The 22,375-nt window shown below is 54.9% G+C and overlaps 5 protein-coding genes across 5 annotated transcripts; 2 read left to right on the top strand and 3 right to left on the bottom strand.

Moving 5' to 3' along the window:
* Positions 1–669: 669 nt before the first annotated feature.
* Positions 670–2,407, top strand: NDUFA6 (NADH:ubiquinone oxidoreductase subunit A6). The gene is made up of 3 exons (XM_032207624.1): positions 670–809; positions 928–1,043; positions 1,763–2,407. The coding sequence occupies exons 1-3, from the start codon at positions 689–691 to the stop codon at positions 1,892–1,894; spliced, it is 369 nt and encodes a 122-aa protein (XP_032063515.1). The 5' UTR covers positions 670–688; the 3' UTR covers positions 1,895–2,407.
* Positions 2,408–3,557: 1,150 nt separating this feature from the next.
* Positions 3,558–4,990, bottom strand: SMDT1 (single-pass membrane protein with aspartate rich tail 1). The gene is made up of 3 exons (XM_032207625.1): positions 4,856–4,990; positions 4,633–4,772; positions 3,558–3,845 (listed from the first exon to the last, which is right to left on the bottom strand). The coding sequence occupies exons 1-2, from the start codon at positions 4,988–4,990 to the stop codon at positions 4,635–4,637; spliced, it is 273 nt and encodes a 90-aa protein (XP_032063516.1). The 3' UTR covers positions 3,558–3,845; positions 4,633–4,634.
* A 137-nt stretch (positions 4,991–5,127) lies between these two features.
* On the bottom strand, positions 5,128–11,024 carry PHETA2 (PH domain containing endocytic trafficking adaptor 2). The gene is made up of 2 exons (XM_032196826.1): positions 10,962–11,024; positions 5,128–10,563 (listed from the first exon to the last, which is right to left on the bottom strand). The coding sequence occupies exon 2, from the start codon at positions 10,069–10,071 to the stop codon at positions 9,295–9,297; it is 777 nt and encodes a 258-aa protein (XP_032052717.1). The 5' UTR covers positions 10,072–10,563; positions 10,962–11,024; the 3' UTR covers positions 5,128–9,294.
* Positions 10,425–15,199, top strand: NAGA (alpha-N-acetylgalactosaminidase). The gene is made up of 9 exons (XM_032207582.1): positions 10,425–10,566; positions 11,193–11,319; positions 11,534–11,708; positions 11,804–11,981; positions 12,235–12,329; positions 12,519–12,680; positions 12,886–13,083; positions 13,327–13,470; positions 13,615–15,199. Exons 1-9 carry the CDS (start codon positions 10,425–10,427, stop codon positions 13,795–13,797), a joined length of 1,404 nt encoding a protein of 467 aa, XP_032063473.1. The 3' UTR covers positions 13,798–15,199.
* A 519-nt stretch (positions 15,200–15,718) lies between these two features.
* WBP2NL (WBP2 N-terminal like) lies at positions 15,719–22,375 on the bottom strand. The gene is made up of 8 exons (XM_032195997.1): positions 22,235–22,375; positions 21,249–21,357; positions 20,595–20,730; positions 20,047–20,139; positions 19,001–19,282; positions 18,631–18,759; positions 18,194–18,270; positions 15,719–17,675 (listed from the first exon to the last, which is right to left on the bottom strand). The coding sequence occupies exons 1-8, from the start codon at positions 22,291–22,293 to the stop codon at positions 17,628–17,630; spliced, it is 933 nt and encodes a 310-aa protein (XP_032051888.1). The 5' UTR covers positions 22,294–22,375; the 3' UTR covers positions 15,719–17,627.

The raw sequence follows: 22,375 nt of genomic DNA, 5'->3' as shown, positions 1-22,375 counted from the left end.
TCTCCTATCCGAATAGCTCCTCGAAACGGCTTTTCTTCAGCATTACATAAAAACAGCTCTCGGGCAGGCTTGGCACGGAGCCATGGAGTTACATTGCCTGGGGGTGAGCTGTACATTTCAGGGCTAGCTCTCCTTTTATTCCTGCGTTATTTCTGACCAGCTGTTTCGTGAGGTTTGCAAAACGATTAAGGCTCGATGTTCAGACTCATCCTTAACAAAATAATTATGTAAAAAAAATAAAGGTTTGATGTTCAGACTGGTAGTAACTACCATAACTGCGCATAACCACAACTAAAAAAAAAAACACAACTCGGAGACCGTGTGTGTGTGTGCGCGCATTTATTTTTCTGACGGTAATTTCTGTGCAGGCTGCTGACTTGCACGAACACTCATCGACACCACCGTTGAGGTGTTAATTCCAGCGGGACCCGCCCCTCAGTGTTTTCCATTTAAAGATCCCAAAAGGGCACAAAACCGCCCCGAAGAGCCCCCGCGGCCCGCCCTCAGCCGCCCTCCCTCAGGGGCCGCCCCCGAGCCCCGCCCCGGCCGCCATTCCGCGCGGCCCGCCCCGCCGTCCCGCCCCCCCGCGCCTCGCGACCAATCAGAGAGCGGAACGGCGGCGCGGCCGGCCAATGGGGAGGCGGGGACGCCCCGCTCCGCTGGGCGCCGTGCCGGCGGCGGGGACAAGATGGCGGTGGCGGGGCGCGGGGCCGCGGCCGTGAGGCCCATCTTCAGCCGCGACCTGGGCGAGGCGAAGCGGCGCGTGCGGGAGCTGTACCGGGCCTGGTACCGCGAGGTGCCCAACACGGGTGAGGGGGCGCCGGGGGGAGCCGCGGGAGGCGGCCCCGCGTCAAGGTCGCGGCGGGCGGGCGGGCGGGAGGGCTGCGTGAGGGGGGAGCGGGGCCGTGATCCGTGGTGTCCCCGCAGTGCACCTCTACCAGCTGGACATCACCGTCAGGCAGGCGCGGGACAAGCTGCGGGAGCTCTTCGTGAAGAACGCCCACGTCACGGACCCGCGGGTGATCGACATGCTGGTGATCAAGGTGCGGCCCGGGGGGGCGAGGGGTGAAGCGCCCCGCTTTTAAGGCAGGGCAGCAGTGTTGTTGTGTTCGGGGGTCAGTGGTGCTAGAACATGCGTTTCTGGCGCTCAGCGTCGTGACAATGTGCAGATTTTAAAAGGGGAAGTGTATGGTAAACAAAACGGTGGCTCAAACACACGCAGGTTTCCTTTGAGAAAGCAGCAGCAATCAAAGAAAAGGACAAAGATGCTGCTGCTAGCTTATCACTAAAAACGACCTTTCTGGTCCCTACAGTACTTCCTTAGATTGGGATGTATTTTCCTTAACTGATTCTAAAACAAACATTAGAGTGGCCATACTTTGTGGGAGGCCGGCCTTGGGTTTGCATAGGTAGCAGTACACCCTGATCTCGTAGCGTATCTAGCTGTGTCCTAGCCCTGAGACCCGTCTGTCTGAAGGACTCCTCAGCGTGCCAAGAGTAGGATAGGGATTCAGAGGAGGCTGGAGCAAGGATAACTGACATTTGCAGTTTTAAAGCATTAGAAACCTTCCAGCCAAGAGCTGCCATGCTCGCCTGTTGTATTTCTTGCATTCCAAGACAGCTAGGTTATCCTTAAAGAAAGGAAAAAATCTGCAAACACAGTCCAAGGTAATAGTCCAGTGGGTGAAACTTCCAGGCAGCCTCATTATTATAATATTCTTATAATCATTCTCATTATTATGTATCTCTTGTCTATGCACAGGGAAAAATGGATCTTCAAGAAACCATTCACGTATGGAAGCAGAAGACTCACATCATGAGGTATTTCCATGAGACGGAAACCCCACGGCCTAAAGACTTTATGTCCAAATTCTATGCAGGCCACGATCCATGAGACAGCCTGACTCTGTGTCTTCCTGTCCTGTACTACAAATAAAGTTCTATATGACAGAAAAAATCTGTACAGACAGACTGTATAGCAGCCTAGGTGCCTAACGACTAAATCTGAACCCACCGTGTGCACAAGTCATTAATGATCTCTATGCAGAGCTGTGATTTAGCTTTTGCCAACGTGTATTTTCAGTGGGTAGAGTTTGTCTCATCATTTTTCCTGAGTGTCTGCTGAAAAACCACAGCACAACTGGGTTGTGGAGCTGTCTGCTCAGCCTGCACCCTGCACATGGGTGGGAGCTCCTTGGAAAAAAGAGCAGGCAAGAGTGGGCCTTCGGAAAAGCTGTTGTAGTCGCAGAGGTTTTGCGCTTGAGGCCCACGTGTATTCCTGCAGTGTTCACAATTTCATGCCGTAACTGTGTTGACCTTGTTTTTCACTTTGACACTATTCTCTGTTTACTTCTAGCAGAGAATGGCTTACAATCCAATAGGCCAATAAAGCCCTTTGTACAATGAAGAGATCAGTAGAGTCCATTTCCCTGCTGTAAAATTAAATTACCTGGAAAAATGGTTTTTTTTTTTGTACTGCTGTCTGGAACAGGGAAGCTCCATGAGAGCATGTGATGCCTAGCAGGAGGTAGTGTCCTACCATCACCTCGATAATTGACTCAGGAATTACTAGTTTGCTACTGAGAAGAGGAAGGAAAATTTGTTCTTTTGCCAGTCAGAATGCATTTTCAGTAGCTGAATCTATGCGGGAGCTTTCCCATGTGTGATCAGCACTGCATCCTTGCGGTGCTCTCAGACTTCTATCCTTGCCTAAATACTGGCGCCTTCATCCCCACGTGAGAGCTGTTAAGGGAGAAGTGGGCAGTTAAAAGAGGAGGCCAGATCTAGTGGCCAGAAACCATGAGAAAGCATTGTCCCAGAAACATGTCTGGCTTTAATGAAATAATCATTTGAATCATTTGACTTTGACCTTTCAAGGTCAAGCTGGCATGCAACTGGTCTGATGAGACTGAAGATACCGTCAGCAGAGAAGACCTTGGAAATCTATTATGTAATTATTTAATTGCAAAAGCAAATACTTATAAGGAAAGAGGGGGAACACTGAAGTTTACACATAGTTAAAAAAATAAATGTATCAGGACTCACACAAAAGTAAAGAACTACCTAAGCATTACAAGTACTTGGAGCCAGAGCACTCAGAGTTTCACTGTCCACACATTAAGTGCTATGAAAAGCATCACCTTAGTTTGCTACTCATGATCTCAACTTTGTATGTTACTAAACCTACTTAATGTTTACTGTGCACTGGTAATACTGCACTTAATCCTCAGTGAGGTGAAATTAATGTGCCAGTCTCTATCAGGCATACCTGCACAGTGCTAGGTTGCAAGTCAGTGTTATCTGAACTGCAGTGCCACTGTCAATATGAACTCCATTCTTTTATTGGGGCTGTGTTGTGGGGCTCCTGCTTCCTCTAGGATCCTATATTGTTCCATTGATTAGGACTGAATTACAGAAAAGACTCCTAAAAGGAAAAAAAAAATATGAAAAGAACCTTGTCACTGGAACAGACTTAGGAAGGTAGAAAGGTTAAGACAGAAGTACTAGGTCATAGGCAATAATCTACAAAAAAAAAAAAACAAAACACGGAAACAAAGTCAAGCATCTCAATCTCTTGTTCTTTAATTATTTCCTATATTGCAAATAAAAGGAATCCCAAGCAGTCCTTTATGAGGTGAGTGTGTGTGTGCAAGGATGCAGAACCCATCAAGTGCCTCCTTCATTCCTGATTTACAGATTTCTCTTACACGGGCACGTGCAGGACATTGACTGGCAAAGGGGATGCAGTACCCCCGTCCCCTTGAGGAAGGACAAAATGCAGGTGACAAATGTTGGAAGCATTTCTCTCACACTGGCTTCCTCCCTTCCGTTCTTCCACTATGGTTCTGTGGATAGAATAAAACCACGTTACTTTTCAGATGCACTGCACCAAGCTCCAGGCCGTACAACCCCAAACCACACGAGGTGGGGGTCTACGAAAACTGGCTTTCTAACAGGCCTCTGCGATCTTTGCAACCTTTTAACTCTTTGATTTTAGCACAGTGCATACATTAAAACAACACTGATGAATTCTCTAAGATGCACACAAACTAAAATCTTTACAAATGGAATAATACCAAACAAGAAAGTGTGGCATGCTGTAGATGAAGGTGAATTATTCCACTCTTTTTGTCTGAATGGTCAGACTACTCCAGCGATCAGCACCCACACGACAGTTTGATCTACTGCGCTCAGGAATTCTCAAGATTTTTCACTTCTCTACCAGAATTTCATACAATTTGTGATTCTCATTTAAAAGTCACGGGTTAGCAGACTATCGAACAGGTGACCATTAACAACACTTCAGCAGCAACGTCCCCCTTTCAGGCCTGCAGTATAGGCCATATCATCCCTCACTGACTGCTTTATTTCTGATTCAAATGGCAAGATCTAAAAGGTCAAGATCTAAAGCACGATCAGTCGATCTCCACAGACGGTTTGCTGCGGGGATTTCTCGCTCAGAAACCAATCTGTCCCACTCCAGTATCGAAGCAAGGCGACGTTCGGAGCCAGAGGCAATACAGCTGCTGGTATCTCTGCTTTACCCACGGCTGTATCCTTCGGAACCGTCCCAGGAGCACCCATTTCCCAGGCAGGGATCGCGGGCCGTGTGGCTGCCGGTGCCGCCCTCACCTTTAATCGTCGTCGTCGTCGTCCTCGGGCACGAAGATGTCGTGCTCCTCCAGCAGCGCCGCGAAGTTCTTGCTGATCTGCGTGCCCACGTAGAGGAAGGGGATCACCACGCTGAACACCCGCAGGAGGCCGAACGGGGTCTGCGGGCACAACCGACACAGGCGCCGCCGTTACCGGCCCCGCCGCCCCCCGCGCCTCCCCCAGCCCAGCCCCACTGCCTCACCTTGACGGGCTTGGGCAGGATGGCGCCGCTGCGGGTGACGGTGGCCCGGCGGCAGGGCACCAGCGGCCCGGCCCAGCCCGCCCGCACCGAGCGCGACGCGGCCGCCGCCAGCAGCCGCCCGCCCGCCGCCGCCATCGCCGCTCCCGCCCCGCTCCGCTCCCCTCGGGCCCGCGGCTCTCGCGAGGCTGCGCCCGGCCCCGCTCCCCGCCCCCCGCCCCGGGGCCCGGCCCATGGCGGCCCCGCTGAGGCGCGGCCCCGGCAAGGGTTGGTGCTGAGGCGGTGTACAAACGCGAAGTGGTTTATTGGGCTGGCCGGCGTAAAACAGAAGTGGTTACAGGGTTGAAATGCGTCATACACACACGTTCCGCACGTCAAAAATAAAAATAAAATAAAATAAAATAAAAGGGGCGCATGCAAACTCGGCTCTGAAAAAAGAACACGCTAAATACTGGCGGTGTGAGCGCTGCAGGAGACAGGAGTGTTTCCGCAAGCTGCTTGTAGTGTCGGTATTGTGCAGGTCCTGCAGGACGCTGGGTGCAAAGGTGCCACTGGAACTGGAGCTTTGCGCGGATCCCGGCGCGTTTCGCTGGGTTCCTTTCTCGAGTTCCTCCATGAAGGCAGTGAGGGCTGATCCCGGGGTGACCAAGCCCGAAACTATGAATGCGGTAACTTGTAATGCAAAGCATTTGTCCGCGCTTAGTCACAAATGTCCCAAATGGCAAGCAGCAGCCAGTGGTAGACGCTTCGGGTTACTCATCGCTAGGACCTGGCTCCAGATCAAGTGGAAAACATCACAACAGGCGTTTCATAAAAAGATAAATGTGCACAAATAAAACAATGTATGATGGGCCTGAATGTGGAATCCCATCCGCAGAAAAGTATAAGGATTTCACCAGCTGTTTTAACAGGTTTGGGTTCCCTTCTTGGCAAAGCTTACAAAAGCTGTCACAATCTCCCTCCCTTTTTTCAGTCTTTAAACTATTTTAAGTTCAAGCATTCAGATACATGCATCTTTCTCTCCTCACTTTTGCATTATTATTCCAAGGAAAATTCTTAAATGTTGCCTTCGGTACTTAAAGAAGAGTAGCCATTTAGCTTCAAAACATCCAGTCCCCCTTTGCTAAGGCTCCTGTTTTGTGCTGCTCAGACACTTTCTATTTTTAAAAAATAATACGGAAAGAGAAGGTGGGAAGCGAAGCAGCCCAGACCTGAAAGACTGGAGAAAAACGTGTGGCAATCAGTCTCATTTTGCTGCAGGGGACAATGTGCTAGCGAGCAGCGAAAACTCTGCTCCTTTTCCTGTAATGATCTCTGCCTGCAGACACAGAGAGGCACGGTCCATTAGCCAGGTAAGTGTGCAATCTCAGGAAGCAGAAATCCCGACCTTCTGCCCGGGGGCTGCTTCGAAGGCACAGGCAGCACAGCTGATCCGCAGATGAGCTGGTTTGATGTCTCAGAGCACCTAGGTGTTCCCTGCCTAATGAAGCGAGTGGCGGTGGGCAGCTGAAAAATCTGCAGGCGCATACAAATCTGAGGATGGCTCCGATTATGGCTCTTTTTTAGTCATGAAAGGGCAGGCCCTGCTATGTAATGGGCATGACGGGGACTGAGAGGAAGCCCTGACCATGTGCATCCAAAGTCACGCAGCACTTTGAAGTCCTAACCAATGCCCATGCATAGACTGCTGGGCCAAGCACAAATATTTTGCAACATTCTGCCATTTTCTTCTCAATGCTGTAGAAAACCCCATAAAATTACCTAAAATGCAGTTGGACAGAAAGGGGTGCTCTCCTTTCTGTCAGTTCCTCAGTTCTTTCAGTTCCTCATTTGCAGGATTTAGGATTTAGTTGGAGTATGTACTAATGGAAAGCCAGGTGGCGTGGAAATTGTGTGATTTGAATGGGACTGATTAAAGCATTAAATATAAGCTCTTTAGGAGCGTTACCAGTGCAATCCTGGCTTATTTAAACAAACTAAGCTTCTTAAAAGTGAAACTGCTCTTAAATGAATAATACTGTTTCAGGTCCAGTTCTGACAGGACAGGCTTTGTTAATTTATTTTCTCTTTTAAGTCATTCCTGATGCTTGGGTCTCATGTAGGAACTCCCACTACATTTTGATTTATTGTGGAAGTTAAATCTTTACCGTCAAACTTCCTTATGTAAGTCCAAAACATCAGGAATATTTTCTCTGTATTGGGAGGGAGATAGGAAGGGGGGTGGTGAGAGAGAGAGCACTCACCAAACCTGATCCTGGCCCCAAAATACCCCCACTCGGAATGAGGAGGCACCAGGTAACGCCAAGCTCTGATGCTGCTGCCACACACATGCGATTCAGGAGTCACAAGCATTTCTGATGGACACGGACCTACGCCTGGCCCTTCTGTTCCTCCTTTCTCCTTACTGTTTTCACTTAAAAAGTAAAACAACAACAACAAATTCCTACCAACCTTGAAGAAACTACTATGAAGAAATACAGACGTGAACTAGAGGGGGTTGGATTGCACCATTCGTATGTGAAGGTCACACTCCCACTGTCCAAAGCCAGATCTAAGATCTGATTTACGCTAATGTCCTGTCAAGCCATAACTAGGCAGGAAGCTTGTCACCAAAAACTACCAAAGACACATTTTCAAAGGCACTGAAAGTTAATGCAAGCCATTTGATTTCTGCCTCTGACAATCTCTACTGGCTACTGCAAAGTAACAGGCTGAGCGCATTCAGCTCCAGAAAGGTGAATGGGTACCTACCAGTTGTAACAGACTAGTGTGCTATTTTCCTAGCAAGACTGCTGTGGAACAGGGTAATAAAAATAGGTTTAACGCTTTCAGAGATCATGGGAAAGGCAAGATAGTCTCATATATTCTTCTCCTTTGAAAAACAGCCCTTGCCAAGAGGACAAGTGAGGAGATTTATAAACACCCTCTCCAGGGTGTCCTAGTCCTTGGACTACTAGACTCAGCACCATGTACTTGTACTGTCTGCCTTTTGGTTAAGGTTTCTGACCTAGTGGATAATGACATGGGATGTGCTCCTGCGATCAGCCCCATGAAGCTGACACAAAACTGGAGGGAAGCCCCAGCAGGTCTGGCTTTGGTAAGATATGGCTTTTACACTAGCAAGGCCATGTCCAAACACTGCTGACACCCAGGGCCAGGGAGTGACTGGTCACTCACTCCTGCACCTCTGGGCCTTCTGCAGCCAGCCCCTGTCCTTGACCTCACTCCTCCAGAGCCTGCTGATGTCCTTCTTCCCCAGCTACATGGCTCTGCCCAGCTCCCCAGAGCACCTGGCAGAGCCACAACATCAAGAAGGGCCTTGCATGAGCGTAGCTCTGGACTCTGTCTCCAGCATCTGACGAGCAAACAGCCAGAGCCCTATATGGCACTTTCTACAGTCAGTGCAGAGCCTGATAAATTCACCCCAGGAAGACAAACAGCCTGTAGCATTCCTGTTTTGTAACAGGGAAGGCTTGAGCCAGAGAAACGAATAGGCTTGACTACCACTAGGTAGTCAGAGTCCAGCTCGGACTCGATGAGCTCCTGATCCTTGCTATTGCTTCAGATCAAGCTCCATGTTTCCTTCTGCTGTCCCCATAAGCCTCGATGAGGAGACTGGGTGCCCCAAGAAGCAGATACAAGCTTGTGAAACACACACCAGAGGACACCCTGAGGGACACAGCAGGGAGGAGGTGCTGGGACAGGAGAAAACTTAAAAAACCACCAATGATGTTTGTGAATACAGCTCTGCTCTGGCTTGGTACACCCCACCCTGCTGGGGAAGCTGCTCCTCAGGGTCAGAGGAGGCTCCGGAACCACCCACGGTCCCACCATGGGGTCCCGCCTGCCCGGGCCTGACGCTGCCACACAGCCAGAAGCCCCAGGGGTGGCAGCCCGTGCCAGCCACTCTGCCAGGCCAAAGCAAGCACCCGTCGAGGTGAGCCACGGCTCCTGGGCCAGCCGAAGCCACGGCGTCTCAGACACGTCCTCGTAAGGCCTGCGTGTGGCCCAAGAGGCACAAAGCGGCCCATCAGAGGCATTTGGTAAGAGTCTAGTCTTATCTGCAGCCAAAAAGCAAAGGCAGATGGGCTTCAGTGGGCTTCAATACCACAGACGATAATAAATGTTGACCTGTGCAAATCTCCACGCTGAGAAACAAAACCAAAGCAACTGGCGAAGGAGAGGCGGCAAACAAAACACTGCATCTGCTGCACCAGGATGGAAGGCACTGAGCCCGGCTGTTTCGGTGGAAAGAAGATGAGGCTCGCTGCTGGAAACGCCAGGCAAGGCCTGGGGAAGACACACGTCCCTCCCGGGTGGCCAGGCAGCACGCAGGCAGCCACGTGCCGCACATCAGTTGCCAGCGAGGGAAAGGGACAGGCAGCATCCCTTGCGCTGCTCTGCCAGAAACCGGCAGGCACGCTGCACTCCGCGTCCCCGGGTCACGGGTGTCCCCTCTTCTGCCTCTCCTGCCACTCGCGTCTCAGCACCGCGATCTCCTGCCCGTACCAGTGGTGCAGCTTGGCGAAGCAGGCTGTCTCCGGCGACACCGGGCTCTCCTGCAAGGCAGGTGAGAGGCCGGCTGCCGGGGACCCCGCGGGGCTGCCGGCGGCCGAGCGCCGGCGCGGAGGCAGAGGCGGGGGCTTGGAGTGCCCCCCGTCGCGCTCGGGGCCGCTGCCCCAGGTGGAGTACCCGTTCTCCAGGACAGCGGGCTTCTCCTGGACGGGCAGCAAGGCGGGGTTGGAGAGGTGCCGCTTCCTGCCCGAGGACCTCCGCGGAGACTTGCGGCAAGCGGCCAAGCTCGTGCAGGCCTCCTCCAGCTGCTTCTCCAGCTCGCGCACCACCAGCCGCATGTAGTCGAAGCTGGCCCGCGACAGCGCCTTCACCCAGGCCTCCATGGCAGCCTGCCCGTCGGCCACCAGCACGTAGGCCTTGGCGCCGGCGTCGTCGAAGCGGATGGCGAAGGCGAACTCCTCGGCGGCCTCGCAGAGCTCCACGGTGCAGCCCTCCAGCACCACCAGCCCCACGGGCTCGCGGCTCTCCCGCTCCTCGAAGTAGAAGAGGAGGTTGCCCTTGAGGACGAACCAGCGGCGCTGGTAGGAGGTGCCGTGGTGGCCATGGTGGTGGTGACGCTCCACCCGCTTGCGCAGGAAGCCGGCGTGGTCGGTGGGCGAGTCGCAGGTGGCGTAGTGGGCCACGCTCCGCTCGTTCAGCTTCATGGCCCCGCGGCCACCCCGAGCTGGGGAGCAGAGGGGGAAGAGGCCGGCTCAGTGCGGTGCAGCGGGACCGGTGACTGTGGGGACGGTCACCACAGCCCCACCTGCCTCCTCCAGAGATGTCAGCGCCGCTGCTTTGTTTCTTACTCCGCCACTGACCTACTTTGCAGGATTTTTATGGAGCCGACCGAAGAAATTTGCCTCTGTGCATGTGAGGCGCTTGTGTTGCTCTCTCCTCTGTTGCAGGACAGGATAAAGAGGGCGATTTCAGACCCAAGATCTCCGGGACCTCCGTCTGAGCACCCATGTCTACGGCGAGGACCAGGCGTCCCCCCCGGCCTTCCAGCAATGTCGCCATGGCCCAGGCTGCCCCCGGCTCCGTCGGGTTAAGCCATGCTGGCCGTGTGGGTCAGACAGCAGCTCCTCGTCCTCCTCCTCCGGCCGATCGCTTCCCCGGCGAGCGCCTCCAAGGCTCCACCGCGCCGAGCCCCATCCCTGGTCGGAGGAAAGGAGAGAGTCACAAACAGCAGGGAGCTGAAACAGCGAGGCTCTAATAAATCAAATAAAGCACAAATAAAAAGCAGTGAGCGGCGGGCGGGCGGCTGTGGAAGGCAGGGGTGGGGGACCCAGGGCACGCTGCGCGGGGACACGGGCACGGCTCAACCCACGGCAACGCCTCTGGGTTTTGCTTCCAGCTCCCGCGGGTTCGCTCGGCTTTTAGTCGAAAAAACAATAAAATCAAGAGTTAAGGCAGGGCTTTCCCAGCCGCGCTTTATGCTGTTTCTGCGGGACCACAGCCCCCAGCCCCCCCCCGGGCTCCCTCCCCTGGGGCAGCGCTGTCCCCCCGCCTGCCCCCCGGGCCCTACAGCCCTGCCCGGCCCCGCTCCGCTCACCTCGGGCCCCGGCAGCCCGGCTGGGCGGCTGTGTGCCGGGGGGGCCGGGGGGGCCGAGCCGGGCCGGGCCGTGCGGGAGGCGGGCGCGGGCGGTCAGGTGATGGGGGCGGCCCCATAGAGCGGGGCCGGGCGGCGGAGAGGCCCCCGCGGCGCTGCCCTGCTCCGGGGGCACCCAGGCGGGGATGGGGGCGGCGGGGCCCCGGCTCCTGCTGCTGGGGGGGGTGCTGGGGGTGCTGCTGGTGCTGCCCGGCCGCGGGCTGGACAACGGGCTGGCCCGCACCCCCCCCATGGGCTGGCTGGCCTGGGAGAGGTTCCGCTGCAACGTGGACTGCAGGGACGACCCCCGGCACTGCATCAGGTCAGCCGGCACCGGGACGGTGGCCATGGGGCAGCTGGTGTGGTTGGGGGGGTCCCTAAAGCGAAGGCCATCGGGTATCGGGTCCCTCAGGTCGGGGATGAGGTTGCAAAGGGGCCCCCATAGCCTTGGGGGGCGCAGCGCGGTGACCCCCGAGCCCCAGCCCGTCCCCTCGGGGCACTGGCAGGGGCTCAGCGCGCCGCCCACCCACCCGCAGCGAGAGGCTCTTCTTGGAGATGGCAGACCGGCTGGCAGAGGACGGCTGGCGGGAGCTGGGCTACGAGTACGTCAACATCGACGACTGCTGGTCTGCCAAGCAGCGGGACGCCGAAGGGCGGCTGGTGCCCGACCCCGAGAGGTTCCCCCGGGGCATTAAGGCCCTGGCCGACTACGTGAGTGACCCCCCTGTCCCACCGTGGAGGCTGGGCGGAGGAGCTCGGTCCCTAGGAGGCACCTCGGGACCCCTCGTCCTCTCCTCTCCTCGCAGGTCCACGCCCGAGGCTTGAAGCTGGGCATCTACGGAGACCTGGGTACCCTCACCTGCGGGGGCTACCCGGGCACCACGCTGGACCGCGTGGAGCAGGACGCGCAGACCTTCGCGGAGTGGGGGGTGGACATGCTGAAGCTGGACGGGTGCTACTCATCAGGCGAGGAGCAGGCGAAGGGTAAAGGCTGCCTCTTCGGCCAGCATTTGTCCCTGCTTCAGTCGGGGTGGCCGTCCATCTGATGGACAGCTGGCCGGCTTTGGTTCCTCCCTCACAGCTCTTCTTCTGGCTGTGCGCACCGCAGCCACGGGGTAAAAGCTCCTCTTGGGCAAAGAGGAGGTTTTGGGGGAGCCCTAGAGCCAGTGCAACACGGGAAGCCGTGCAGGTTGCTGCTGTCCATCTCCTTCACCAGTCTGCTGCTTCTCTCCCGAAGGCTACCCAGAAATGACGAGGGCCTTGAACGCCACAGGCCGCCCCATCGTCTACTCCTGCAGCTGGCCGGCATATCAGGGGGGGCTCCCGCCCAAGGTGAGGGTTGTCCTGCGTGTTGTTGGCTCCCCTGGGCCATGGGAGAGCTCTGACTGCGTGCCCATGTTCTGCACCCCTTACTGCTTCCCCCTAACCTTGACAATCCTGCACCCACAGCACTTGTAACGTCTAGTGAGACTTTAAAGCATTATTTATTTATTCTCCCTTTTGACTCCCACACTCTTCCAGGTGAACTACACCCTCCTGGCCACGATCTGCAACCTGTGGCGCAACTACGGCGACATCCAGGACTCGTGGGACAGCGTGCTTTCCATCGTGGACTGGTTCTTCGCAAACCAGGACGTGCTGCAGCCAGCAGCTGGCCCTGGCCATTGGAACGACCCGGACATGGTATTGCAATGAACCCGTCACCCCTCGAGTGTTTTTGGCCTTCCCTTGAGCAGCCTGAGGGGGAGATAGCGATGAAGCACAGGGTGTCCTGGCTCAGAGGAAGCGGTAGCACACGTGAGGTTTCCCGTGCTTGCTCCCACCAAGCAGGCTGCAGCATCACGAGCTGCTAACCCAAGCTCCTAACCCTTTTCTCCCTCCCCTCCAGCTCATCATCGGGAACTTTGGCCTCAGCTACGAGCAGTCGCGCTCCCAAATGGCCTTGTGGACCATCATGGCAGCCCCGCTGCTCATGTCCAACGACCTCCGCACCATCGCCCCGGGCGCCAAGGAGATCCTGCAGAACCGCCTGATGATCCGCATCAACCAGGACCCCCTGGGAATCCAGGGGCGCAGGATTGTCAAGGTTAGGGGGAAGGCGTACGTGTCTGGGAGAGCAGAGAGCAAGCGAGCAGCACCGGGTGGGAGGCAGTAACGAGGGGGGCAGAGAACCATGATTTTTTCTCGAGTTCACTGCAAGCCAAAAACATTCTTAACCCCAAGAGCAGAGAGGGATAAGGCAAGGCTCTTCCCTCTGCTCCCTCCCCACAAAGGGAGGGCCAGGGCTGGCTCTTGCAGCTCTGCCTCACCCACTCATCCCCACCCCTAGGAGAAATACCGCATCGAGGTGTTCCTGCGCCCGCTCTCCCAGGCCGCCAGCGCCCTCGTCTTCTTCAGCCGCAGGACGGACATGCCCTACCGCTACACCACCAGCCTGGCCAAGCTCGGCTTCCCGGAGAAGGCTGTGTATGAGGTGAGCCCCCCTTTCACACCGCGCCTGCACCCCCTCCTTCCAGTTTCCCCCCCCTTTTGACACCCGCTGTGGTTTGGGCAAGGAAATCGGGACACCGCGGTGAAGGTCCGTGGCACCCCGGCAGCACCCCCCTGTCTCTCCCAGGTGCAGGACGTGTACAGCGGGAAGGTGACCAGCGGCCTGAAGGCTGGAGACAACTTCACGGTGGTCGTCAACCCCTCGGGGGTGGTGATGTGGTACCTCTACCCCACGGCGCTGCGGGAGCAGCCCTGGCGCCTTGTCCAGCAGCAAGCCCCCCGCGGGGGCGCCCGGCCGCTCCTCCTCTGAGGGGGCTCGGCTGGTGGGGACGTGGGCCAGTGCCCCTGGGGCCTGTCCCTTTGCTGCACAAGTGCCTTCTGCTGGTGCAAGTGGCCGGGCCGTGTGCTGGGCTCCTCCGGTGTCACCTGATGATTTCTGCTCAACCCATGCAAAGCAGTTCTCGTGACTCCCTCCTGAGGGCATGCAGAGCGTGCTTCCTCTGTGATTGCAAAGCACTCGGAGATCCTCCTGGGGAAGAGGAGGATCCCCTGCGGCCTCAGGGACCAGACATAGCCACCTTCTTTCCTTTGCTATAATCAGCTTGGCTTAGAGTACAGGGGCTCAGCAGGGCTGCACCCGTCTCCCCAGGAACCCTCTGTGAGAGCTCCCGGGGCCAGGATGGCCCTGCAGAGAGGACGGGGCAGCTCCCTGCTGTGCTGGCTTTGCTTCTGCTACCAGGATCCCGGAGATAGCACTGCCACAGCCTGCCGTGCGTGCTAAGAACCCCAAACAAAACCCAAACGTGTGCGTCAGCGCTGCACTGAAGCCACTTTGGGGTCAGGTGACAGCAGAGCACAACCCCAAGTTGGCCACGCACAGCCCCAGCTGCCGTGCTGTGGTGCAACCAGGCACTGCAGAGCTGCAGCGTGCTGTGGGTGCTGGCTGGGAAGGGCTGATGCTCGTCTTCGGTGGGCTCCTGACTTTGGGAGCTGGTCACAGGTGCCACCAAACTGCACGCTGCATCTCCTTCCTGTAGGATGTTCCTCTGCCAGGCTGAACACTCCTGCATTTCTCAGGGAAAGGCTCCTCCTCCTGCCCAGGGCAGCTTCACGTACCGCTCCACTATGAGGAGGAGCCCGCACAAATAAACCAGAAGGGGCTCAGCGGGAGTGGTGGGACGAATGCTGCAGCCCCAACCCTGCCTGCCCCACGCATCCTACAGCTCAGGTGAGCTGTGGCCGCCCCGACAGCCCCGGGGATGGGTGCAGCACTCCCCAAGCTCACCCCGTCAGGGTGCAGGCAGCCCTGGGAGACTGATGCAAGATCAAGCCTCAGAGCAGGGAGCTACCCCATCTTGATCTAGCCAGAAAAGGAGCTTCCTCTTTCTACTCAGAAACACAGAAGGGTGGGGAGCCCTCTCCTTGCAGGGCCACAGGGCTGATTCTAGCCTCTCACAGTCTTGTGGTGCAGCAGCAAGGTACTGGACACGATGCTTTGCAGTACTGAAAAGAAAGAAGTCTATTTCATGTCTGTACAGGAGCCGGCTTTGTTTTTGTGATTTTTGACAATTTTGCTGAAATAAAAGGGAAGCAGGTCGCAGACTGGGTTTCGAATTTATTCAGCCCCTTGGTTAGTGGAGGCGTTTAGGGTCGGTTCCTCAAAACAGGAACTGCAGCAAGAAGGAAGTGGCTTCCTGTGGGACGGGGCTGATGCAGAGGGAAACTGGCTTTGCCAGTAGTTGGGCACCAGATTTTCTTGGCACAGGAAACCCGGATGTTACAGTCCACAACCAGGTGCCCTTTTCCTTTACCATGTATTTATTTTTCCTTTACTAGGAAAAAAAAAAAAGCCCACAAACCAACCAGCTAGGTAGGAGATTCTGTTAAAGATAAGCCTTTCCTCAGGCAGTGAACATGCACAGGAGAGCCACAAATACCACATCAGTGAGCAGTCAGGTGGTGACACCGGCCCTGCTAAGGGCAGTGTTGTGCCTGCCCACAATTACGTGCCAGTTCTGGAGATCTGGCCAAGAGCAATGCCACAGGGAGAGAGGATGAGCTTCTGTCCCCCCTTCTCTCCATTACTTGGTTCCAGCCTCACCTTTGCCACGCAGCAGGACCAGCCCATGGCCCACGTGAGAACAGCAGCCGTGGTTTTGTTCCAGGCCTCTGTGCAACAGGCAGGCACAATGAAGGTCGACGCAACACACACACACCACTGAGCAGGCAGCTCAAGGTATCAACACTTCTGTATTAAAGTGCAATTCAAAAGTTACAAACTTTTTTTTGTTTTCTTTTAAATACAGAGTCATTAGAACATCTCTAAAGTTGTTGTTAGATAAGGAAATTTACTTCCCCCCATGCAGGGCTGCTTTAGGAACAGAGAAGTCACACAAGCCTGACTCATAGGAGAGCCCTGGCACCCAGGTAAAGAGGGAAAACAACCCTTCCCCTTCACTGTGAAGGTAAGAAGGCTGCAGGAAAGAAGTACAGTCACCCCATACGTAAAGATCACGAGGGTCTCCACCAGACTAGAGAGGTTCCCGTTGGAGCAGGTTTAATGGCACTGTGCCCTACGGAAGGAGGAAAGGTTGTGACAGAGCAGCCACATCCCCTGCGAGAGCCGAGCGTCAGTAACACCACACCAGAGGCCGCAGTTCCCAGCGGAGCGGGCACCGCACCCCTGAGCAACCAGGTTCCAGTCCTGCAGCACTGCCCTTGATGCTGTGTGGACGTGGGCACGCCTGTCTTGGCTGTAACAGCCCGAGGAAGAGACAAAGGCCGCTCACTTCTCCCCAGCTGGGTGGCACAGGCTTGCTCAGCAGAGGGAGCCAGGGCTGCAGGACCTGTCTCCTGACAAGGCCAGTGCCAGGTTGTCTTCCTAACGTAACAGATTTGGCTCCGAGGCAAGCAGCCTCCTGCTCAGCTCGGCTCCATGAGGCGTGAAGAAAGCTCTGTGACACGGGATCGCTGCGGAGATATGGGACCTGCTTCTGGGAGAGCGAACAGAAGGAAGACTGCAGAAGGATTTGCACGCCTGCCGATCTCGGCCCGCTGCTCTGCGGCACACCTTTGTTTGCTTTTCTCTTCAACGTCTAAAAGGCAGGCTGATTTTATGGAGTCACTGTGTTTCCAGTTACACTTCTCACAGCTCCTCTGCCATCAGCATCTGAAAACTGACTACGTGCAGCCTGGCTTCGCTGCATATCACAGACCTGCCAGCAAACACACTGTGTCTTCAGCGATCAGTCAGTACAAAGAAGTGTCTCACACCTGAGGAGGTGACATCAGGCAGTGCTGGCTCTCCACAGACAGCAGTGAGTGCAGCGCCTCACCTCCACTTACTGCCCTATTTTGTAAGGATTTAGGTTAAACGGGAAAGGAGATGGTGAAAAGCTAGCAGAAGATCTGCTGCTTCCAAAGCAGCTGTGTCTGTGCCCAGAAACTCCTCTTGCTATCAGCAGTGCATTAGGATGTTCCATCCCAGAGCTTGTGCCGAGCTGATGGGTTTGGCCTCACCACATTGGGGCCCATCCTCTTACACCAAACGCTTCAGTGTCTCTCAGGACGTGTTTCAGGATCGGGATGGTCTCAGGATCACCCCGTGACTGTTAGTCCAGGACACAAAAAGTGCTCCCAGCATGACACAGGATTTCCAGAGTCCCATCTCACGCTGAGCTGTGCCACAGTATAAGGAAAGTTAACACCTTTCTGGGCTACCCAAGAGTCTATGTGAGAAACTTCATGGCTTTCTACACTTTTCTTCTTTGGTGGTGCTTCAGAAGAAGTTAAAAGTTTGGCATTCCATGTAGTTTTACTCCAAAATGCCAGAGCCTTCGTATTTTACTCTCAGTGATGTGGTCTACTGGTTTTAAAAGTCCATCTCTCTCCTCACGCCAAAGGCAGAGCAAAAGGTTAGTGCTTCAACCCCGTGAGATAAAGCAAAGAAGCAGGAAAGTGCTGTCGTTCTGCCTTGTATTGCCACCGACTTAATGTTTAGGAGGGCAGGCGCCCAGCTGCCCAGCACTACTTACACTGTATTTACACAAAGAGACCTAGAGACGCGCTAACCGATGGGTAGGAACAGCCAAGTTGTCTGCAGGGAGAGAGAGCGTGGGAGGCCGGCTGCAGTGCCCTGTGTTAGTTGTTCTTCTTGTCCTCAGGAGGCGCGTAAGGAGGTGGCTGATCCTGGAAGGAGGTACAGCAGAGTCAACACCCCTGCTTTGCTTTATGAAGAGCTCATATTCATGCAGCCGAGGGCACAGGCAGACCAGCTGTCACCCACCACACGCAGGCTACAGCCCACCTACCAGCTGCCACTGCCTGCACCGTGACAGCCCAGGGAAAAACATGTAATAAAACCCAAATACTCGCATCCTTACGTGACCCGCTCATCTTTCTCTCCCCTCATTCTCACCCAGTACAGAAGCAGGGCGCTCTGTATTCTCTGGGCACGTGCAAGTCTTTTGTATGTTTAAGAGTGAGATGAATACTGAGATTCGGCTGGATTAATCTTAAAGCCCTCCTCTTTCTTTCTTGATCAAGGACTGGTGCTATCATCCACGCCTCCTCCCAGGAGGGTGCACGCTTTCTGTGCATTTTCAAAACGAAGGCACTCCAGGCTTTACTAGGAAAGCAAACTCCTGGCTGTATCAGTGACGGAAGAGGGAGCGGGCACACACACAGACCACAGGCACAGCGCTTACCATGGGCATGTAGACACTGTGTGGGTTGGCAGGGTTGTAGTACGCACTGGAAGCAGCTTCCATGGCCTTACTGTTGCCTAGGAAGGAAAGAAAAGGAGCAAGCTTAGGACATGCCCATCTCACCTGCCTTATGCAGCCCCCCCAGCCCGCTCGCCCAGCTGCAGCTCATCTGAGGAGTGGACAAACACCCCAAGAGCCAGCAGCAACCACAGCAAGCTGACTGAATTCAGAGCAATTCAGGAAGGCTGCAAACTGGCTGGTGCTGACCACGAGATGCACAGTGCGGAATTGAGTGCCTTGCCAGCCCCCGTTATCTCAAATAACAGATCAAGAGGACTTCGAGCTCCTGCAGCAACAGCTTCCCCATGCCAGCCATGCCCCCAGTGCCTCCCAGAGCCCAAACCCCCGAGCACCCTGCTGCACCCCACCCTATTTACCTGGCATCCCCGGGGCCGCCCAGGCTGCGGGAGGAGGTGGGGCTGAGGGTCCTGCAGGAGATGGCCCGGAGTAGGGGGGAGGAGGTGCCACGTACGGGGGGTTCATGTTGGGGAGTGGTGGGTAAATACCTGCAAAGAGAGGACACCAGATGGGTGCTGTAGACTGGGGCAAGGGTAGAGGCAGAGAGCAAGCTCCCAGGCCCAGCAGCAAGCAGAGACACACGGCTGTGATCCAGAACACACGACAGATTTTTATAAGGACAAGAATCCTCGACGGAGACAAAGCTACAGCAACCCTCACCGCTGCAGCAACACTTCCCTACAGCTAGCAGCAGAGCACCCGCCGCTCCTCATCACGCGGCTTCCGTACCTGGAGTCTGGGCGTACGGATACCCCATGGGCTGCGGCGCAGGTCCGTAGGCATTCGCCGGAGGTGGTGCATAAGGGTACGGGCCATTTGGGGCTGGAGGAGGAGCGTAGCCCCCTGGTGCAGGTGTGTAACCCCCTGGTGCAGGCGCGTAGCCCCCTGGTGCAGGAGCGTAGCCACCCGGAGCAGGAGCGTAGCCCCCTGGAGCAGGCGGGGCGGGTGCGTACCCCCCGGGCACAGGCGTGTATCCATAGCCAGGGGTCTGGAGAGGAACTCCGCTGGAAGCTACGGGGCAGACATTTAGTGAGCCAGATGTCCCTTTGTTATAACTGAATGCATAGAATAAAGAGGAAAAGGTCCTGTTCATGCAGCCCCATTTCCTGTCATCTACGTTTTATGGATGCTGAGTGCACGGTCCTGGCGCAGTACTGGGTTTGGAAAGCATTTAGATGCGGTCTCCTCACTGCAAGCTCACAGGGAGCTAAAGGAAACCAGCTGCAAAAACACCAGCTATCAGCCAACAGCTCACGCACAGAGCTCTCACAGCTGGAAGAAAGGGCTGTTCTAAATCAGGGTCAGTAAAGTGTGTTGTTTTTTTTAATATATATTTCATATCAGAACAGAATGTACATTTTCCTTTTAAAAGCTTTAAATAGAAATTAATATTATTATTTAAAAATGTATTTTACCCTTCTCCAAATGTGGAGATGTAAATTTGCCCCATTTCACTCCGTGATTAGAGAACTGAGTTGACACTAGGTACATGGATCAATCTTTCTCCACTACGTATTTCAATTTTTTTTCCCCTAAGTGCCATAGAAAAACATATGCCACCCCAGAAGCACAGATTCCAGAATATCACTTAGAAAAGCATTAAGATGAAATAAAGAAAAAGGATTGGAAGGAAAAACAAAAGGTTTCCTGGAAAACAAAAAATATATTGTTATGGAAGATATATAGGGTGCCCCCCAACCCACAAACTTCAAAGAGCACCGTTCTTTAACCAGCTCAGCCAGCTGTGGGGGAACTGCAGCCTGAAGATCCCTTACCACTAGAGGCAGCTTTGAACATCAGCTGTCCAAATTCAATGGCTCCTCCGCTGTTGAAAGTCAATTTAAATGTTCCCTGTCCTTCCCAGCCACCTAGGAGAGAGAATTGGAATTGTAAAAGACTATTAACCTCCTCAGTACCCGTCAAGACAGCAGAACAGTTTAGCGAAAACAATTAGCAAAAAAGTGGCTGCTAATTCTATCAACATCAGTGGCTGGCAACTTGGTCTCTTGCCCAGACTTCCAGGTCAAGGACGGGAAAACAAGCACAAGCAGAAACCAAATAAACATGATACGCAGAGCAAGACGAAAGCTACAGGATTAAATAAAAGCCATCCTGCAAAAGTCAGTTACCAGCTTTGGGGGCAGACAGTAACACCAAAAGTTCAGCAGACCTGGGTTACCTTAGCCTGGACAAGCAAACTACGCTGCCGTAGCTACACTGTCCACCTGTCCCTGTGCATGTGAGCACTATTCAGTGGTCAGCAGAAGAGAAAAAGACTTGTGACACTCAGGAAGATTTCAGTCTGCAGAGCACAGGCACGTACCTCCTGGCTCAGCGTGGATCTGTCCTTTGATGTAATTGGCAGAGAAAACAGGCTGCTCAACAGAGCACTCCTTCACCAAATAAAATGGCATCATGAAGGACAGCATAGGATCCTTGCCCTTTGACACAAAGATCATCTGCAAGACAGGAAGGAACACTTCTGAGTTAGTTAATCAGATATAATGTGGTTGTGGAGTTCTGGTTGTGGTAGCATCCAAAAAGAGGATAATTTACCCCCTATTATCAGTATGTGTTGTGTTGTTTCACAGCCTTCGTGAGATGGAATCCCAAACAGATCTGACAGCATGACTAACTCACCTGAAGAATGCATGTTCCAAAATAGCATACTGCTTAAGACATACACAGGCATTTACAGTTCTATTTTTCCATGTTTTAAGGATCAGCTATGACAGTTTTCAAAGAGAGTAATGCCTCCTGAACATATTCTCCACATAGTGATTTCCAGGTGTGTACATTCCTTTGGACACATCCAGGACCGTGACACAGGCAAGCACTGTCCTGTTTCCACTAGCCTTCCTCCTGCCTAGCATCCCCCGTGGTTCCCCTCATAACACAAATCACTCCTGTTACCAGCTACATTTCTTGTCTACAAGCTCCCTGGAGAACATGGGAGCCCTGTTCAAATCAGACTTACCCTGTAAGGGGTGAGATACAGCATCCCCTTCTTCGTGCCTTTGAAGGCTTCAGGCTTGCCCGTCACGTCACTGAAGGAGAGCTCCACATCTTTGCACTGCTTGAGCACACTGCAGGAGGAAATCGGACCAGTTGGAGAGACAGCCTCACTGGCAGCTCCTATCACGCAGTCCCTGAATGTTATCCCAAAATACTGGATCCTAAAGCAAGCCCTCCGGTTTTCCTTTGGACACACAGGGATGATTTACCCAGAGCGGAAGAATTCCTTCTCTTACTGTTGACAACCCCTGTCCTCCTCCACAAAGAGAAACTTTAAAAGATGGGAAGAGAAACCGCATCCAAAACCATCAGGCTGAAGGAGCTGCTCCCTCTGCTTGGCACGAGCCTGAGCCCAGAGATCAGGGCACAGAAAGGGGTGAGCTGCCTGAAACCACGGGCTTGAGATCAAGGCATGGACCCTCAACCTGCCACCTGCTAAGAAAAGTTCCAGAATAAACGGAACAGCCTTGGGTGTGACAAGCTTGCAGTGTGTTTGACAGCAGGAATATTGGAAGTATTTTTTGGTTCGGGAGTGTAAAGAAGAAAAAAAACAACAAACATGACTCAACACAAGCCAGAAGAGGCCGGATCTGAAGTGACTGCGCCATGGGCCTGCCCCAGGCACCCGAGCAGGGCAGGACGCTGCAATTAGCAGGGCCAGGGCACGGGGCGACACCCAGGAGCCCCGCGGTTTCACGAGGCGCGGCCATCGGGGCCGAGCAGCCGCGGCAGCGGGGGCGCACCCGGAAAACCGGCACACCGGGGGGGGACCCGACACCGGGCCCGGCTCTAGCGAGGGGCGCAGGCCCCGACGAAGGGCGCCCGCTGGGACGCTCACCCGGCGCCTGCCCGCGGCGCAGAGCAGCAGGGCCCCGCCCGGCCGCGCCCCCGAGCCCCGGGACCTCCCCCCGGTGCCCCCGGTGCCCCCGGTGCCCGCCGTCCCCGCACCTCTCCCCGCCGGGCACGACGACGCCGCCCTCCTTGGAGTGGTTCCTGTTCAGCGCCATCTTGCCCCGCCGCCTCCGCCCCGTGACGTCACGGCCCCGCCCGCCGCGCGGGACGTCACAGCGGGACGGGGAGCGGGGCGGG

The sequence above is a fragment of the Aythya fuligula genome, chromosome 1 (assembly GCF_009819795.1).
Source record: "Aythya fuligula isolate bAytFul2 chromosome 1, bAytFul2.pri, whole genome shotgun sequence".
Lineage (NCBI taxonomy): Eukaryota > Metazoa > Chordata > Aves > Anseriformes > Anatidae > Aythya > Aythya fuligula.
This window is presented reverse-complemented; position numbering and strand designations above follow the sequence as displayed.

Excerpts from the sequence above, each read along its gene's own strand:
- NDUFA6 (XM_032207624.1), top strand. The coding sequence starts at position 689 with ATGGCGGTGGCGGGGCGCGGGGCCGCGGCCGTGAGGCCCATCTTCAGC. Across the intron at positions 810-927 it reads CCGCGAGGTGCCCAACACGG|TGCACCTCTACCAGCTGGAC; the intron begins GTGAGGGGGCGC and ends GTGTCCCCGCAG. Across the intron at positions 1,044-1,762 it reads TCGACATGCTGGTGATCAAG|GGAAAAATGGATCTTCAAGA; the intron begins GTGCGGCCCGGG and ends GTCTATGCACAG.
- SMDT1 (XM_032207625.1), bottom strand. The coding sequence starts at position 4,990 with ATGGCGGCGGCGGGCGGGCGGCTGCTGGCGGCGGCCGCGTCGCGCTCG. Across the intron at positions 4,773-4,855 it reads TCCTGCCCAAGCCCGTCAAG|ACCCCGTTCGGCCTCCTGCG; the intron begins GTGAGGCAGTGG and ends TTGTGCCCGCAG.
- PHETA2 (XM_032196826.1), bottom strand. The coding sequence starts at position 10,071 with ATGAAGCTGAACGAGCGGAGCGTGGCCCACTACGCCACCTGCGACTCG.
- NAGA (XM_032207582.1), top strand. The coding sequence starts at position 10,425 with ATGGCCCAGGCTGCCCCCGGCTCCGTCGGGTTAAGCCATGCTGGCCGT. Across the intron at positions 10,567-11,192 it reads CGCGCCGAGCCCCATCCCTG|TGCTGCTGGTGCTGCCCGGC; the intron begins GTCGGAGGAAAG and ends GGGTGCTGGGGG. Across the intron at positions 11,709-11,803 it reads TTAAGGCCCTGGCCGACTAC|GTCCACGCCCGAGGCTTGAA; the intron begins GTGAGTGACCCC and ends CTCTCCTCGCAG.
- WBP2NL (XM_032195997.1), bottom strand. The coding sequence starts at position 22,293 with ATGGCGCTGAACAGGAACCACTCCAAGGAGGGCGGCGTCGTCGTGCCC. Across the intron at positions 21,358-22,234 it reads GTCGTGCCCGGCGGGGAGAG|TGTGCTCAAGCAGTGCAAAG; the intron begins GTGCGGGGACGG and ends TTCCTCCTGCAG. Across the intron at positions 19,283-20,046 it reads GTTCAAAGCTGCCTCTAGTG|CTTCCAGCGGAGTTCCTCTC; the intron begins GTAAGGGATCTT and ends TCTGCCCCGTAG.